Consider the following 15,260-nt stretch of genomic DNA (forward strand, 5'->3'; position numbering starts at 1 on the left):
AGTCCCTAGCGTTATTATTACTTTTCCTGATGAACCAGTGATTGTGATGTGTAATGAGACAATGCAACATGAGAATAGTGATTCAGATAAAGAAGATGAGATACTCGAGGAAATTGTCAGGGAGGTTGAAAACTTTGAGAATAAGCCTAGGTCCAATCTGGACGAGACCGAAACAGTAAATTTGTGAGGCACCAAGACTGTCAAGGAGACTCGCATTAGCATTTACTTGTCACCAATAGAGAAGGAAAAGTACATTCGTTTCCTAAAAGAGTATGAGGACATTTTCGCATGGTCATATGATGACATGACCGGTTTGAGCATATCCATAGTGGCTTACAAGTTTCCCACTAATCCTACGTGTCCGCCAGTAAAGCAGAAACTCAGAAAGTTCAAACCAGACAAAGGCCTGAAAATCAAGGAGGAAGTTACCAAGCAGATCAAAGCCAAAGTTCTTAGGGTGGTTGAATACCTAACTTGGTTAGCTAACATTGTGCCAGTTCCGAAGAAGGATGGGAAAGTCAAGGTATGTGTTGACTATCGGGATTTAAATAGAGCAAGTCCCAAGGACGACTTCCCATTGCCAAATATACACATCCTGATCGATAATTGCGCCAAGCATGAACTCCAATCCTTTGTATATTGCTTCGTGGGTTATCACCAGATCTGGATGAGCGAAGAAGATGTAGAGAAAACAACTTTTATTACACCCTGGGGTGTATACTGTTACAAGACGATGCCATTCGGCCTGAAGAATGCTGGGGCTACTTACATGAGAGCCATGACAACCACCTTCCATGATATGATACACAAGAAAATAGAGGTGTATGTGGACGACGTCATTATCAAATCCAAGAGGGCAGCATATCACATAGCGGAATTGAGAAAGTTCTTTGACAGACTAAAAAGGTACAACTTGAAACTGAACCCCGCAAAGTGTGCATTTGGGGTTCCCGCAGGAAAATTATTGGGATTTATCGTCAGTCATTGAGGGATCGAGCTGGATCCGTCTAAAGTCAAGGCTATTAAGGAGTTACCACCACCTAAGAGCAAAAAGGATGTGATGATCTTCCTAGGACATTTCAACTATATCAGTCACTTCATAGCACAGTCCACAATCATATGTGAACCCATCTTCAAGATGTTGAGGAAAGATGCCGAAACAAGCTGGATAGAGGATTGTCAAAAAGTTTTTGACAAGATCAAGGAGTACTTGTCCACACTACCAGTTTTGGTCTTGCCAGAACTAGAACGACCTTTGCTACTCTATCTATCTGTATTGGATGGAGCCTTTGGATGTGTTTTGGGACGACATGACGAGATAGGAAGAAAGGAGCAGGCCATATACTACCTGAGTAAGAAGTTCACACCTTACGAAGCACGATACTCTTTATTGGAACGCACTTGCTATGGTTTGACCTGGACAGCTCAGAAATTGAGGCACTACTTCTGCGCCTACACTACATACCTCATATCCAAGATGGACCCTCTAAAGTAAATATTCCAGAAACCCATGCCGATCGGAAAGTTGATCAAATGGCAGATACTGTTGAGTGAGTTCGATATCATCTATGTAACTCAAAAGGCGGTCAAGGGACAAGCATTGGCAGATCACCTTGTTGAAAATCTGGTGGGAGGAGCATACGAACCTTTGAAAACATATTTTCCTGATGAAGAAGTATCATTCGTAGGAGAAGACATTACCGAAGCATACGACAGTTGGAGGATGTTCTTTGATGGAGCTACAAATTTCAAAGGAGTGGGCATTGGAGCAGTTTTGGTACCAGAAATGAGTCAACATTATCCGGTATCTACTAAACTCAAATTTCCCTGCACCAACAATATGGCAGAGTACGAAGCCTGCATACTAGGGCTCAATATGGCAGTCGACATGAACATCCAGGAGCTGCTGGTGATCGGTGATTCAGATTTGCTTATGAATCAGGTATAAGGAAAGTGGGCCACCAAGAATTCTAAGATATTTCCATATCTACACCATGTGCAGGAATTGAGAATGAGGTTCACGAAGATAGAATTCTGACATGTGCCCAGAATTCAGAACGAGTTTGCCGACGCATTGGCCACCTTGTTATCTATGATACAACATCCAGATAAGAGTTATATTGATCCTATTCCGGTGAAGATCCATAATCAGCCGGTATATTATGCTCATGTTGAAGAAGAAACAGATGGAAAGCCTTGGTTCCATGACATTAAGGAGTATTTATCGAAGGGAGAATATCCAGAACATGCAAATCACACTCAGAAACGCACCCTCCGGAGATTGTCCAATCAGTTCTTCCACAACGGAGGAAACTTGTATAGGAGAACTCCTGATTTGGGTTTGCTAAGATGTGTCGATGCAAAAGAAGCTTCTAAACTGCTTGAGGATGTACATACCGGGATCCATGGCCCGCACATGAATGGTTTTGTCTTGGCTAAGAAGATACTCAGGAACGATTACTTTTGGATGACCATGGAAATAGATTTCATCCAGTATGTCCGCAAATGCTTTCAATGCCAGGTGCATGCCGATATGATAAAAGTGCTGCCAAACGAGCTCAACGCAACAAGCTTACCTTGGCCATTTGTCGCCTGGGGAATGGATGTTATTGGTCCAATTGAACCCACTGCTTCAAACGAACACAAGTTTATTCTGGTGGCCATTAATTACTTCATAAAATGGGTAGAGGCTACATCTTACAAAGCTGTAACCAAGAAAGTCGTCGCAGATTTTGTCAAAGATCGTATTGTCTGCCGATTCGGAGTCCTCGAGGCCATTATTACTGATAATGCCGCCAACCTTAACAGTGATTTGAGGATAGTTATGTGTGAAACTTTCAAAATCAAGCATAAGATCTCCACAGCCTACAGACCTCAGATGAATGGAGCCATAGAAGCCGCCAACAAAAACATCAAGAAGATACTAAGGAAAATGGTAGAGAACCATAAACAATGGCATGAGAAGATAACTTTTACTTTATTAGGATACTGCACTATGGTTCGCACATCAACGGGGGCAACTCCCTACATGCTGATTTATGGTACCGAAGCTGTCATCCTAGCCGAAGTAGAGATCCTTTCTTTGAGAGTCATACATGAAGTTGAACTCAGTGATGCAAAGTGGATAAAGAGTAGCTGTGAACAATTGTCCCTCAACGATGGAAAGAGGATGAACTCAGTGTATCACGACCAGCTTTATCAGAACAGAATGTCCAGAGCTTTCAACAAAAGGGTCAAACCAAGGCAATTTGCACCGGGTCAGTTGGTGCAGAAGAAGATCCTCCCACATCAAGATGAAGCCAAAGGAAAATGCTTTCCCAACTGGCAAGGTCCATACATGGTTCCATGGTACTAATAGGAGGAGCACTCATACTTGCAGAAATGGATGGAGAAATCTGGCCAAAACCAATCAATTTGGATGCAATCAAGAGATATTATGCCTAGATTATTTACATCTGATGTAATTGAACTATGCTTGACCTGATTCCCATTTAAGAGGGGATACGTATGTAGCCTTATGGGTTCGGTCATATCATAATAAAATTTTCATTTCCCCCTAAGATCAGAAACTGGGGGCAGAATTTTGAGGAGGGTCCTCAAAATTCCGGAGCAAGTCCAGCCAACGCCAACATGTGTCAGACAGTCGGTAATCAGTTAAGAAACTGGGGCAAAATTTTGGGAAGGATTCTCAAAATTCCGAAGATGGTTCAGCAAGGCCTATTATCCGTTAACAACCGAAGGATCATCTACTAAACTAGGGCAGAATTTTGAGGAGGACTCTCAAAATTCTGACATAAGAGAGCTGCAATGCTTTTGAGATGTGTTACAATCACTAGTTCATCTAAAACTACTTGATATATCAATATGTTTCTAAAACGACTCTATTTTTTCATCAATAATTGCATATTTTTTTGAAAACTCTATTTTCATAACAGTCAGGTGTCACCCAGGGGAACCCGAAAAGGCTTTCAGAACGGAGCAAAGCAAAGCCAGCCGATAGAAGCACGAACCATCCTCCCCCCACAAAACGTACAATTTTTCTTTGAATGTAGGCATATCTGACGCAGCGATAACATCCGCAAATATATACACGTAACAAATTTGCTATCAATTAGGACATCAGACACCAAATATATCTCTAACTAAGACATACACTACTCTTAATTGCTACTTGCTCTCTACATGAGGCTAATCCCTACCTCCATATCTGAATGAGGCTAATCCCTACCTCCATATCTGCATGAGGCTAATCCCTGCCTCCATATCTGCATTAGGCAAATCCCTGCCTCCCTATCTGCATGAGGTTAATCTCTGCCTCCCTATTTGCATGAGGCTAATCCCTGCCTCCCTATCTGCATGAGGCTAATCCCTGCCTATGTATTTGCATGAGGCTAATCTCTGCCTCCGTATTTGCATGAGGCTAATCCTTGCCTCCCTATATGCATGAGGCTAATCCCTGCCTCCACATTCACATGAGGCTAATCCTTGCCTCCCTATCTGCATGAGGCTAATCCCTGCCTCCATATTCGCATGAGGCTAATCCCTGCCTCCACATTCACATGAGGCTAATCCCTGCCTCCATCTGCATGAGGCTAATCCTTGCCTCCATACCTACATGAGGCTATCCTTGCCTCCATACCTGCATGAAGCTAATCCTTGCCTCCCTATTTGCCTGATATTAATCCTTGCCTCCCTACTTGCATGAGGCTAATCCCTGCCTCCTTGCCTCTATATTTGCATAAGGCTAATCTCTGCCTCCGTATTTGCATGAGGCTAATCCTTGCCTCCCTATACACATGAGGCTAATCCCTGCCTCCACATTCACATGAGGCTAATCCTTGCCTCCCTATCTGCATGAGTTTAATCCCTGCTTCCACATTCGCATGAGGCTAATCCCTGCCTCCATCTGCATGAGGCTAATCCTTGCCTCCATACCTGCATGAGGCTAATCCTTGCCTCCCTATTTGCATGATATTAATCCTTGACTCCCTACTTGCATGAGGCTAATCCCTGCCTCCGTATTTGCATGAGGCTAATCCCTGCCTCCATATTTGCATGAGGCTAATCCTTGCCTCTCTATCTGCACGAGGCTAATACCTGTCTCCCTATTTGCATGAGGCTAATCCCTACCTCCCTATTTGCACGAGGCTAATCCGTGCCTCCCTATTTGCACGAGGCTAATCCCTACCTCCCTATTTGCATGAGGCTAATCCTTGCCTCCATATTTGCATGAGGCTAATCCATTCTTCCCTATTTGCATGAGGCTAATCCTTTCCTCCATATCTGTATGAGGCTAATCCCTGCCTCCCTATTTGCATGAGGCTAATCCTTTCCTCCATATCTACATGAGGCTAATCCCTGCCTCCCTATTTACATGAGGCTAATCCTTGCCTCCCTGTTTGCATGAGGCTAATCCCTGCCTCCCTATTTTCATGAGGCTAATCCTTGCCTCCCCATCTGCATGGGACTAAGCACTGTCCCTCTTCTCACAAATATTGGTATATTTCTAGTACTATCTACTCGCATTTCAATCGGGCTAAGCTCTGCCCTTCATTTCACAAGACTAAGCCTTGTCTTGTTAACATCATATTACTACATATCATGGGCCGAAATATCTCCAATCTATTCAAAGGCGTCATATTCTAAAATACATCATCCTCATAGCCAGAAGACACCATGCCATGGACTGAGGATCCCTCAAACTTGCATATCATTATTCAAAGGCATCATGGTTTGGAGGCACCATCTTCATGGTCCGAGAACACCATTTCGTGGCCTACGAATCCCTCACTAAACAATTCATGGCCCAGGACATCATGGTCCAAGGACATCATCTTTAACCGTCTAAAGACGACCTTCATTATCCAAAAGGGAATCTACATCATGTTTAAATTTTTGCAAATACATGTTTGTAGCATCTTTTATCTACAGGTAACCAGTAAGCAACCACTATCCTAGCAGGAGCTATCTCGCTCCAGTTCCTTTAATTGTCTCGAACCTTAACCGCTCACCATGGCCGCTTCCGCATCTCGTGTCCGTTCTTGCAATGACTTCATCGGTATATTCCACCGATGAATCCGAAACTACACATGGCCTGATTTCTGTAAGACCAGAGATATGTAGGCAACTCGAAGATCAGAGTCCAGCCTCTATCTTTCAAAGCATCCCGCCCGGTCAAAATTGGCCATCATTTCTTTACCCGAAAACTCTTTCATCCTTCCCGGGTAAAGAGGAGCAGCTGTTGATACCCAATTTTTTCCTATATATTTTTAATACATATATATACTTTCAAAATAGCATATATGCATATATAAGCATGCATAAACATTTTTATAATTTTTCTATAATTTTTAAAGGCTTCAAATTGATTTATTTCCTCCCTTTTTACTCATAAAATTTCCAATAATTATTCTTTAAATTATTTTTTGTGGTGATTTAGTTATCTAAATTCTATATTTATGACAAAATATTGTTTAAATATTTTTAGTACATAATTGCATTTACATTTTTAAGTTCATTTGCATATATTTGCAATACTAGCCATCTTAATGAATAATTACGTTATTAATACATAAAATAGTCTTTTATATTTTTAAAATGTTAAACAACTATTTCAATCATTTTAGTACATGAAATACGTTTTTTGGAAATCATTTTATTATTTTATAAATTATATAGAACTAAAAATGGCTATTTAAAATCTAGCCTAATTTTATTTCAATTTTAGCCCGAACCCAACCCCAAAATCAGTTCAATTTTTAAAGCTAAATCTACCCAAGCCCAATAGCCATCTGCCCAAGCCAAATACCCGGCCAAATCCTGGCCATTGATCATTTTGATCAACGGTCCAGGTTTCCCTTTTCCTAATTAAACCAACCTATACCCCCTCAAACCTAATTCATTTCACAACCTACCCCGCCGCCCTGAAATCCTCTCTGCTCTCAAACACTCTCAACCTAAACCCTAATCTCCAATCTCACTATCAGCCATCTATGGCTATCTCCGGTGACCTCTCACCATCTCTCAGGCTTCTAATGGTCTCTCTCATGTCGTACTTGCCATCTCTAAGGCCCTCTAGGGACCAGGGCCATATCGACTTGAATCTAGGGTTCATCTCTCGCTTGTTCCTGGCCATTCCAGTGTGATTTCGAGTGAATCGTTCTATATTAGCTACGATCTAAGGGGTTTTCAGTATGTTTCTTCATCTTTGTATGGTTCTCTTTGAAACCCTAATTTCTTTTCCAAACCTCCTAGATCTGTATAGATCTAAGATTATTTGAGTTTGTTTCTTGTGTGTTTTACAATAGCCTTGAGATTATTTACAAGAATCATATGATTTCAAGTGATTTTTCATCTTTTTCTATATTTAGGATTTTCGGAATTTCTTTTTAAACTTTGTTTAATGATTCTTTGTGTTTAAACTTTTGATTCTCACACATTTTGACTAATTTTATGAGTCTACTACAACCTTAACTAGCCTGTGCTAAAAGACCTAATTTTTCAGGGTTCTTTGTTTGGTTTATGAGTATTAGTATATCTGACTGATTCTTGCTTTGAGTTCTTGTGATTTCTCGTAACTGTCTTGCCTTAATATGCTTCTACTGAGTTTCTTAGTTTGAGCTTTCACTGATTCTATGTGCTTGTGTTCATCTTGACTATTCACATCAAGACCTGTATCTTTCTTGAATCAGTATTGTTTAACTTTTTTTTGTTAAAGTTATATGTTGATTCCTGACTATCCATGTTTTACCTTATTTATATGCTAAACATGCTGACTATTTTCATGACTTTCTCTTTGATTGAACCATTGAATATTCTGAATTCCTTGTCTTGGGTTAATTTGAACACTTTCCCTTAAACTTTCGATTCTTACCTTTCTACTCGATTTGATTGATTTGCTTGACTTAATTAATTTTCCCTTACCTTGTCTACATTATTACTTGATTCTTATTGTTATTTCCTTAATTAGAAATATATGTATCTACCCCTAATTGCCTATTCTGTACCTAGGTCTTTGAACTCTTTCCTTATTTGGCACCTATTCTTTACCGTTTGAAATGACCCCTTTAATTAAGGGAAGACTTGGATTAATTTTACTTTAATTGATTCCGAGATTCTCCAATTACTGAGCAATTTGATTCTTACCTTATTTATCTAGCTTTCAAACTACTATTTATATGCTTTCTTCCACTCTCATTAGACAGAAGATTGAGTTCACAAAAAATACACTTACACGTTAAAAGTTCTCTTTCCCTTCTGCTATTTGTGATACTTGCTGATCTAGCCGGCTGAAAGCCAAGGCTAGATATTGAAACTTTATTTGTTTCATATTTTTCACCTTTTTTCAACTTGAATGTCTCTAATTAAGTTTTGAGATTCAAACCCTATGTGTTTTCATTCTTCCTCTAGTTCATCAGTTATGAGTTCAATCTCCTGCCTACTTCTTTGCTCAACATGTCTAAAATCTGCCTGTTCAATGTATTCTTTACATTCTGCACTCTTTCTTGCTTTTTTTCTTGCCTAGCATGTCTAAATTTCTGTCCTGTTCAATGTATGCACTCTTTCCTGCTTATTTCTTTGCCTAGCATGACTAACCTGTTATAGTCCCCATGATCCTAAGTGTTGTATGCAGTTTGTGAGTATATGTTTCCTTTATCCCTATCCATGTACCCTAATGTGATCTTATGTTCCACCATTCTCATGTGAGATCTGTTTGTTAAGTGTTCCTTTCCTGAATCTAAATGTCTCTTATGACCAACTGATTGTCTGCTATTTTGGTACTCTTCCCAAACTGTCTTTTACCACTAAGTTGTTCCTGTTTCTGAAAAAACTTTTCTACTTCTGAAGCCATCCTTGTACTATTTTCAAAACAAAACTATGTGAAGCACTCTCACACTACTCCTAGAATGTTAGGTTCTGGCCCTCTGGCATGTGTACTGCCTTGAGATCCTTGAGATTTCTCTGAACTCTAGCATGTCAGAGCTGAACTTTCCACACTGCACTAAAATCAGTTCTTGGTTGAGAAGAAATCTAGGCGGGAGCACTGCACGGGATCCTTGAGGTCCTTAGGAAACTCTGACACACCTAGACAAGACACTGTCTGTGGAACTTTGGCATTTGAGGCTATTGGAGGTTTGAGAAGTTATTTGGGCCTGCTTAAGGCTCCCTATAGTTAACTTCTTCTTTTTCTTTATTTGTTTATGTAATTCATTTAGCAGGTCTGTAATAGTTATTTGTAAACAACATTGGAGTGATATGTGAAAAAGGGGTGGGTAGTTATAAATGTTGGGTAAATCGGGTAGATACCATGCCTATATGATTTGTGTTAATGCATTTGCTACGGTTGCTTTACTTCGACCATACTAGAAATCATGCCTATAGGGTTTAAATGGCTTTATGATTAGAAATCATGCCTATAGGATCTAAATGGCTTTATAACTAAAAATCATGCCTATAGGATCTAAATGGCTTTATAATTAGATACCATGCCTATAGAATGTAAAGTGATTAAGTTTCTGTTATAACATGTATTTACTTTTGTTTCACTAGAAATCATGCCTATAAGTTCCAAAATCAGCTCTTAACAATTAGATACCATGCCTATAGGAATTAAAATCAGTTCTAGTAGAAATCCTACCTTTAGAGTTTAAAATCAGTTTAGTTAAACAAGTCAGTCTAATTCATGTTAATTCCTTCTGAACTGGTTTAATCAACTGTCTGCTTCTTTAATGAGTTTTCGAACCCTGCCCTAATTTACTATCATTAGAAAGCATGTCTATAATATCTCAAGTGTCCGTTTAAAAGGTTGTTCATTATTTTACTGCATCAATGTAGATACCATGCTCTTAGGACATCACTGTTCTGTGTTTAGGCAAGCCTATAGGGAGATTTAAATTTTGCAACTCTGAAATTGTGCTTTGGTTAATTAAAACTGTCCATATTTAATAGGTTTAAATCAGTAAGCAAACTAAATAGGATTTTGACACTTTGTCCTAAGTTAATACTGCATAGTTCCTGCTCACCTAGATATCATGTTCTAGGATTTTCTCTTAAATACCTGACTGTTGTTTGAATACGTGCATTTATTTGTTCTATTTGTGGAGGTGACTGTGAACCTATAATTTGTTCTCTTAAATGCAGTCCTACTTGTTATTGATTGACGCCTAGATTTTTATCCTTTAAACCTTAGGAGGGTCTAGTACTGTCCAAAAGTAGAGGTCCTAAAATACCTCCAGGGCCACGAGGAAGGGACGGGTTTTGCACGCATAGGACATTGTTAAGGTTGCTAGAATACTTTAGGCTATGACCGGGGGGGAGGGGGGGAATTGGGTAGTAAGGATATGATGACTACGCGCTAATATCACGTGTAGCCCCTTATTGAGGAGTGTTTACTGGGTATTGTGTGGGGGATCCTGTAGGTTAACCAACCTAGGACCCTTTTCCCAATTCCCGATGTTTAAACTTTACTTTTTATATGCAACTTGTTCAAATTCTTTGTCTTATTATTTGGGTCATACAATGTCCGACATGCTTTTATTTGCAATTATTTATTTCAACTACTTATTTGTTAAAGGACTAATTTGTAAGTATAAGTTCGGCCGGGACCCACCATTGTGGACCAATAGGGGTGCCTAACACCTTCCCCTCAAGGTTATTTCGAGCCCTTACCCTAAATCTCTGGTAATGCAAACTAGTCTAAGAGTTAATCACTCTAGGTGCCCTAACGCACCATAATCTGTTAGGTGGAGACTCTTCAAATACCCAAATCCCAAAAGGAAATGAGTTATTACCTTCATGAACGTCGGAACCCGGACCTTTCTCTGCGAAGAAACAAAGGGGGGCGCGACACCCATTTCTAAAAAATTTTGCATGCTCGATATACCTAAATATAATGGGACAACCGACCCTAACGAGCATATTACTTCATACACTTGCGGGATCAAAGGGAATGACTTGAATGACAACGAGATCGAATCAGTATTGTTGAAAAGGTTTGGGGAAACATTGTTGAAAGGATTCATGATTTGGTACCACAACTTGCCCCCGAAGTCTGTCGATTAGTTTGCTATGTTAGCAGATGCCTTCATGAAAGCACACACCGGGACCATAAAGGTGGCAACGAGGAAATCAGACATTTATAAGATAAAATAGAGGAATGATGAGATGTTAAGGGAGTTCGTGTCCAGGTTTCAGATGGAGCGAATGTAACTACCACCGGTCCGGATGACTGGGCATGTCAAGACCCAAACCAATGGGCTGCAACGGGTTCCTAAGTCCTACCTGCAAACACCTCTAAGCATGCTCTAAGATATGGACCTGAATAACATCTGCTGTATTACGAAAATAATATACATGAAGGAAACCTGCCATCAAGGCATATGTACGTATATATGCAGAATACAGTGGGCGAGCCGGCAAGGCTACTATAGACAACTATACATCCAAAATTGAAAGCCGACAAGGCCACATACAACCCAACTAGACACACTATCTACAGACCTCTAATAGAAATATAACTGTACAAAGACGGGACTGTATGACGTGGCTCAGTCCCGTCTTTGTACAGTTATATTTCTATTAGAGGTCTGTAGACAGTGTGTCTAGTTGGGTTGTATGTGGCCTTGTCGGCTTTCAGTTTTTTATGTATAGTTATCTATAGCAACCTTGCCGGCTTGCCCACTATATTCTGCATGTATACGTACATATGCCTTGATTCCAGGTTTCCTTCATGTATGTTATTTTCGTAATGCATCAGATGTTATTCAGGTTCATATCTTAGAAGGATGCTTAGGGGTGTTTGACAGGTAGGACTCAAGCACCCGTCGCAGCCCACATGATCGTTGGCCGGGTCGATGTCCCATAAGGACCTGTATTCAAACGCACCAAGGTGTCGATCACTAGAGAAAAATGGACTCGGAGCTATGTGCCCGAGGACGTCCTATCATTCTATGACGAGGAAGCAGAAGGCATATCTTAGCCGCACAATGACGCCATGGTAATTTCTATTCTTTTAAATAAAATTCAAGTTAAACGTGTTCTAGTGGATCTAGGTAGCTCAGTAAACATAGTTAGATAGAGGGTCATAGAACAACCCAGCCTACAGGATCAGATTATACCTACATCCCAGGTCCTAAATGGCTTCAACATGGCGAGCGAAACAACAAAGGGGAAAATACTCCTACTAGTTAACGTATCCGGGACCATACAAGATACAAAATTCCATGTCATCGAAGGCGACATGAGGTATAATACACTTCTCTGGAGACCATGGATACACAACATGAGGGCAGTACCTTCAACTCTTCATCAGGAGATGAAGTTCCCAACAGAGGATGGTGTGAAAACGGTTTGTGGAGAGCAACACGCTGCAAAGGAAATGTTTGTAGTCGATGAAGTGGTGTTGATACCAGAGCCTTCGACCTCGGAAAAGTTAAACACCAAAGGTAAGCAGGTAGCCAAATAGCAATCACCGATCCCAGTCCCGATCGAGCTGGATGAACAGGTAATCCAAGAAGAACAAGAGGATTTCCTTACTCCTCGAACCTTCGTTGTTCCCGAAGAATCGGATGCAACCAAATCAATGGTCGAGGAACTAGAGAAAGTCATACTGAATGAATACATGCCTGAGAGAAAGGTATACCTGGAATGGGATTAACCCCCAAACTCAGGAAAAAACTCATTCAATTTCTTATGATAATATGGATTGCTGTGCTTGGTACCATTTAGATACGACGGGGATTCCACCAGAAATAGCAACATACCGGCTAAGTCTCGACCCCAGGTTCACACCGGTCAAGCAAAAAAAGAGGCCCCAGTCCGAGGTAAAGCATGCATTCGTAAAGGACGAGGTAACCAAACTTCTTAAAATATGGTTTATTCGGGAAGTAAATACCCTAAATGGTTAGCCAACGTAGTTATAGTTCCTAAAAAAGGAAACAAACTTAGAATGTGTGTAGATTACACGGATTTAAACAAAGCATGCCCAAAAGACTCTTTTCTATCGCCTAACATCGATCGTATGATCGATTCCATGGACGACCATGAGATCCTAACTTTTCTCGATGCCTCCGGGTACAATCAAATTTAGATGAACTCGGAGGATCAAGAAAAGACCTCGTTTATCACCAAGTTTGGAACTTATTGTTACAACGTAATGCCCTTCAGGCTAAAAAATGGAGGAGCTACACACCAACGCCTAGTTAACAAAATGCTTGAGGAACAGATAGGTAAATCGATGGAAGTATACATTAATGATATGTTGGTTCAGTCCCTGCGCGCAGAGGACCATTTAAATCATTTGCAGGAAATATTCAAAAATCTTGAGGAAATACAACATGAAGCTTAATTGCCTTCGAAGTCGGCTCGGGTAAGTTCCTCGGCTTCATGGTCTCAAATTGGGGTATCGAAATTAACCCCGACAAGATCAAGGCCATCGAGGATATCAGGATCGTGGATAGTGTGAAGGTCGTTCAAAGGCTAAAGAGAGGAATATCTGCCTTGGGTCGATTCATTTCGAGGTCATCGGATCGAAGTCATAGGTTCTTTTCCTTGTTAAAAAGAAAAAGGATTTCGCATGGACCCCGGAATCCCAGCAAGCCTTAGAAGAATTAAAGCGATACTTATCGAGCCCGCCTTTGCTTCACACCCCGAAGGTAGATGAAAATCTTTACTTATATTTGGCAGTGTTCAAGATAGCGGTAAGTGGGGTACTAGTTCGAGAAGAGCAAGGTACACTATTCCCTATTTATTATGTAAACCGAACTTTAGAAGATGCTGAAACTAGATACCCTCACTTAGAAATATTAGCACTTGCATTGATAAGCGCATCTAGGATGCTAAAGCCATATTTTTAGTGTCATCCCATATGTGTATTAACCACTTACCCCCTTTGTAATGTTTTGCTTAAGCCCGAACTATCGGGCCGATAGGCCAAATGGGCCGTCGAACTAAGCGGGTACTATATCGAATATCAACTCCGAACGACCATGAAGTCTCAAATCCTAGCTGATTTCATGGCCCATTTTGCGCCTACCCTCGTACCCGAAGTGAAGAAAGAACTCCTGCTATGATCGGATACATCATCGAAGGTATGGACCCTTTTCACGGATGGTGCCTCGAATGTGAAACGGCCCGGGCTTGTCATTGTCTTAATGCCACCTACAGGTATACCATTAGAAAATCTATCAAAACTTCTAGATTGACTAATAATGAGTCCGAGTATGAGGCCATGATTGCAGGTCTCGAGCTAGCTAAGAGCTTGGGAGCAAAAGTCATTGAAGCAAAGTGCGATTCACTGTTGGTGGTAAACCAAGTAAACAAAAGTTTTGAAGTTCGAGAGGATAGGATGCAACGGTATTTGGATAAGCCACAAGTAACCTTGCACCTCTTCAAGGAGTGGACTCTGGATCATGTGCCTCGAGAACAAAATAGCGAGGCCAATGCACTTTATAATTTAGGATCCTCGGTTGAAGAAAATGATATCGTCCCGGGAATTGTCACCCAGTTATCAAGGTTCGTGGTTGAAGAGGGTCATGCCGAGATAAATTCAACAAGTTTGACTTGGGACTGGAGGAATAAGTATATCGATTACTTGAAAAATGGAAAACTTCAATCAGACCATAAAGTATCGAGGGCCCTACGAATCAAGGCTGCTACTTTCGCATTAGATACATATGGAACATTGTACAGGAGAACTTTTGATGGGCGATTGGCCGTATGTTTAGGGCCGGGGGACACCGATTATGTTCTATGATAAATCCATGAAGGTACTTGTGGGAATCAATCCGGCGCCAAGTCTTTGATTCGCAAAATTATTAGAGCAAGGTATTACTGGGACAACATGGAAAAAGATAATAAGGAGTTTGTCAAAAAATGTGATAAGTGCCAACGGTTTGCACCGATGATCCATCATCCCGGAGAACAACTCCACTCAGTCCTATCCTCATGGCTTTTCATGAAATGGGGAATGGACATAGTCGGCCCTTTACCAACTGTCCCAGGTAAGGCAAAATTTATTTTGTTTATGACTGATTATTTTTCTAAATATGTGGAAGCACAGGCCTTCGAGAAAGTCAAAGAAAAGGAAGTTATTTACTTCATCTGGGACCACATCATATGTCTGTTCGGGATGTTTGCCGAGATTGTATGTGACAATAGAAAGTAATTCGTCGGCAATAAGGTGACGAAGTTCCTCGAAGCACATAAAATAAAGAGGATCTTATCAACACTGTACCACCTAACTGGAAATGGACAGACCGATT

General features: G+C 40.6%; 1 protein-coding gene across 1 annotated transcript; it reads left to right on the forward strand.

Annotated features, from left to right (window-relative positions):
- The first annotated feature begins 304 nt into the window (after window positions 1–304).
- Window positions 305–14,752, forward strand: LOC138868774 (uncharacterized). Its single transcript, XM_070146346.1, has 5 exons — window positions 305–523; window positions 1,109–1,352; window positions 2,730–3,329; window positions 12,291–12,443; window positions 14,238–14,752. The coding sequence occupies exons 1-5, from the start codon at window positions 305–307 to the stop codon at window positions 14,750–14,752; spliced, it is 1,731 nt and encodes a 576-aa protein (XP_070002447.1).
- The last annotated feature ends 508 nt before the right edge of the window (window positions 14,753–15,260 follow it).

The sequence above is a fragment of the Nicotiana sylvestris genome, chromosome 5 (assembly GCF_000393655.2).
Source record: "Nicotiana sylvestris chromosome 5, ASM39365v2, whole genome shotgun sequence".
Taxonomy (NCBI): Eukaryota; Viridiplantae; Streptophyta; class Magnoliopsida; order Solanales; family Solanaceae; genus Nicotiana; species Nicotiana sylvestris.

Bases quoted from the DNA above. Each gene is read 5' to 3' on its own strand.
- LOC138868774 (XM_070146346.1), top strand. From the start codon at position 305: ATGACCGGTTTGAGCATATCCATAGTGGCTTACAAGTTTCCCACTAAT. The intron at 1,353-2,729 runs GTAAGAAGTTCA...AAGTCGTCGCAG, and splicing joins GCAGGCCATATACTACCTGA to ATTTTGTCAAAGATCGTATT. The intron at 12,444-14,237 runs GTAAGCAGGTAG...CCATGATTGCAG, and splicing joins GGAAAAGTTAAACACCAAAG to GTCTCGAGCTAGCTAAGAGC.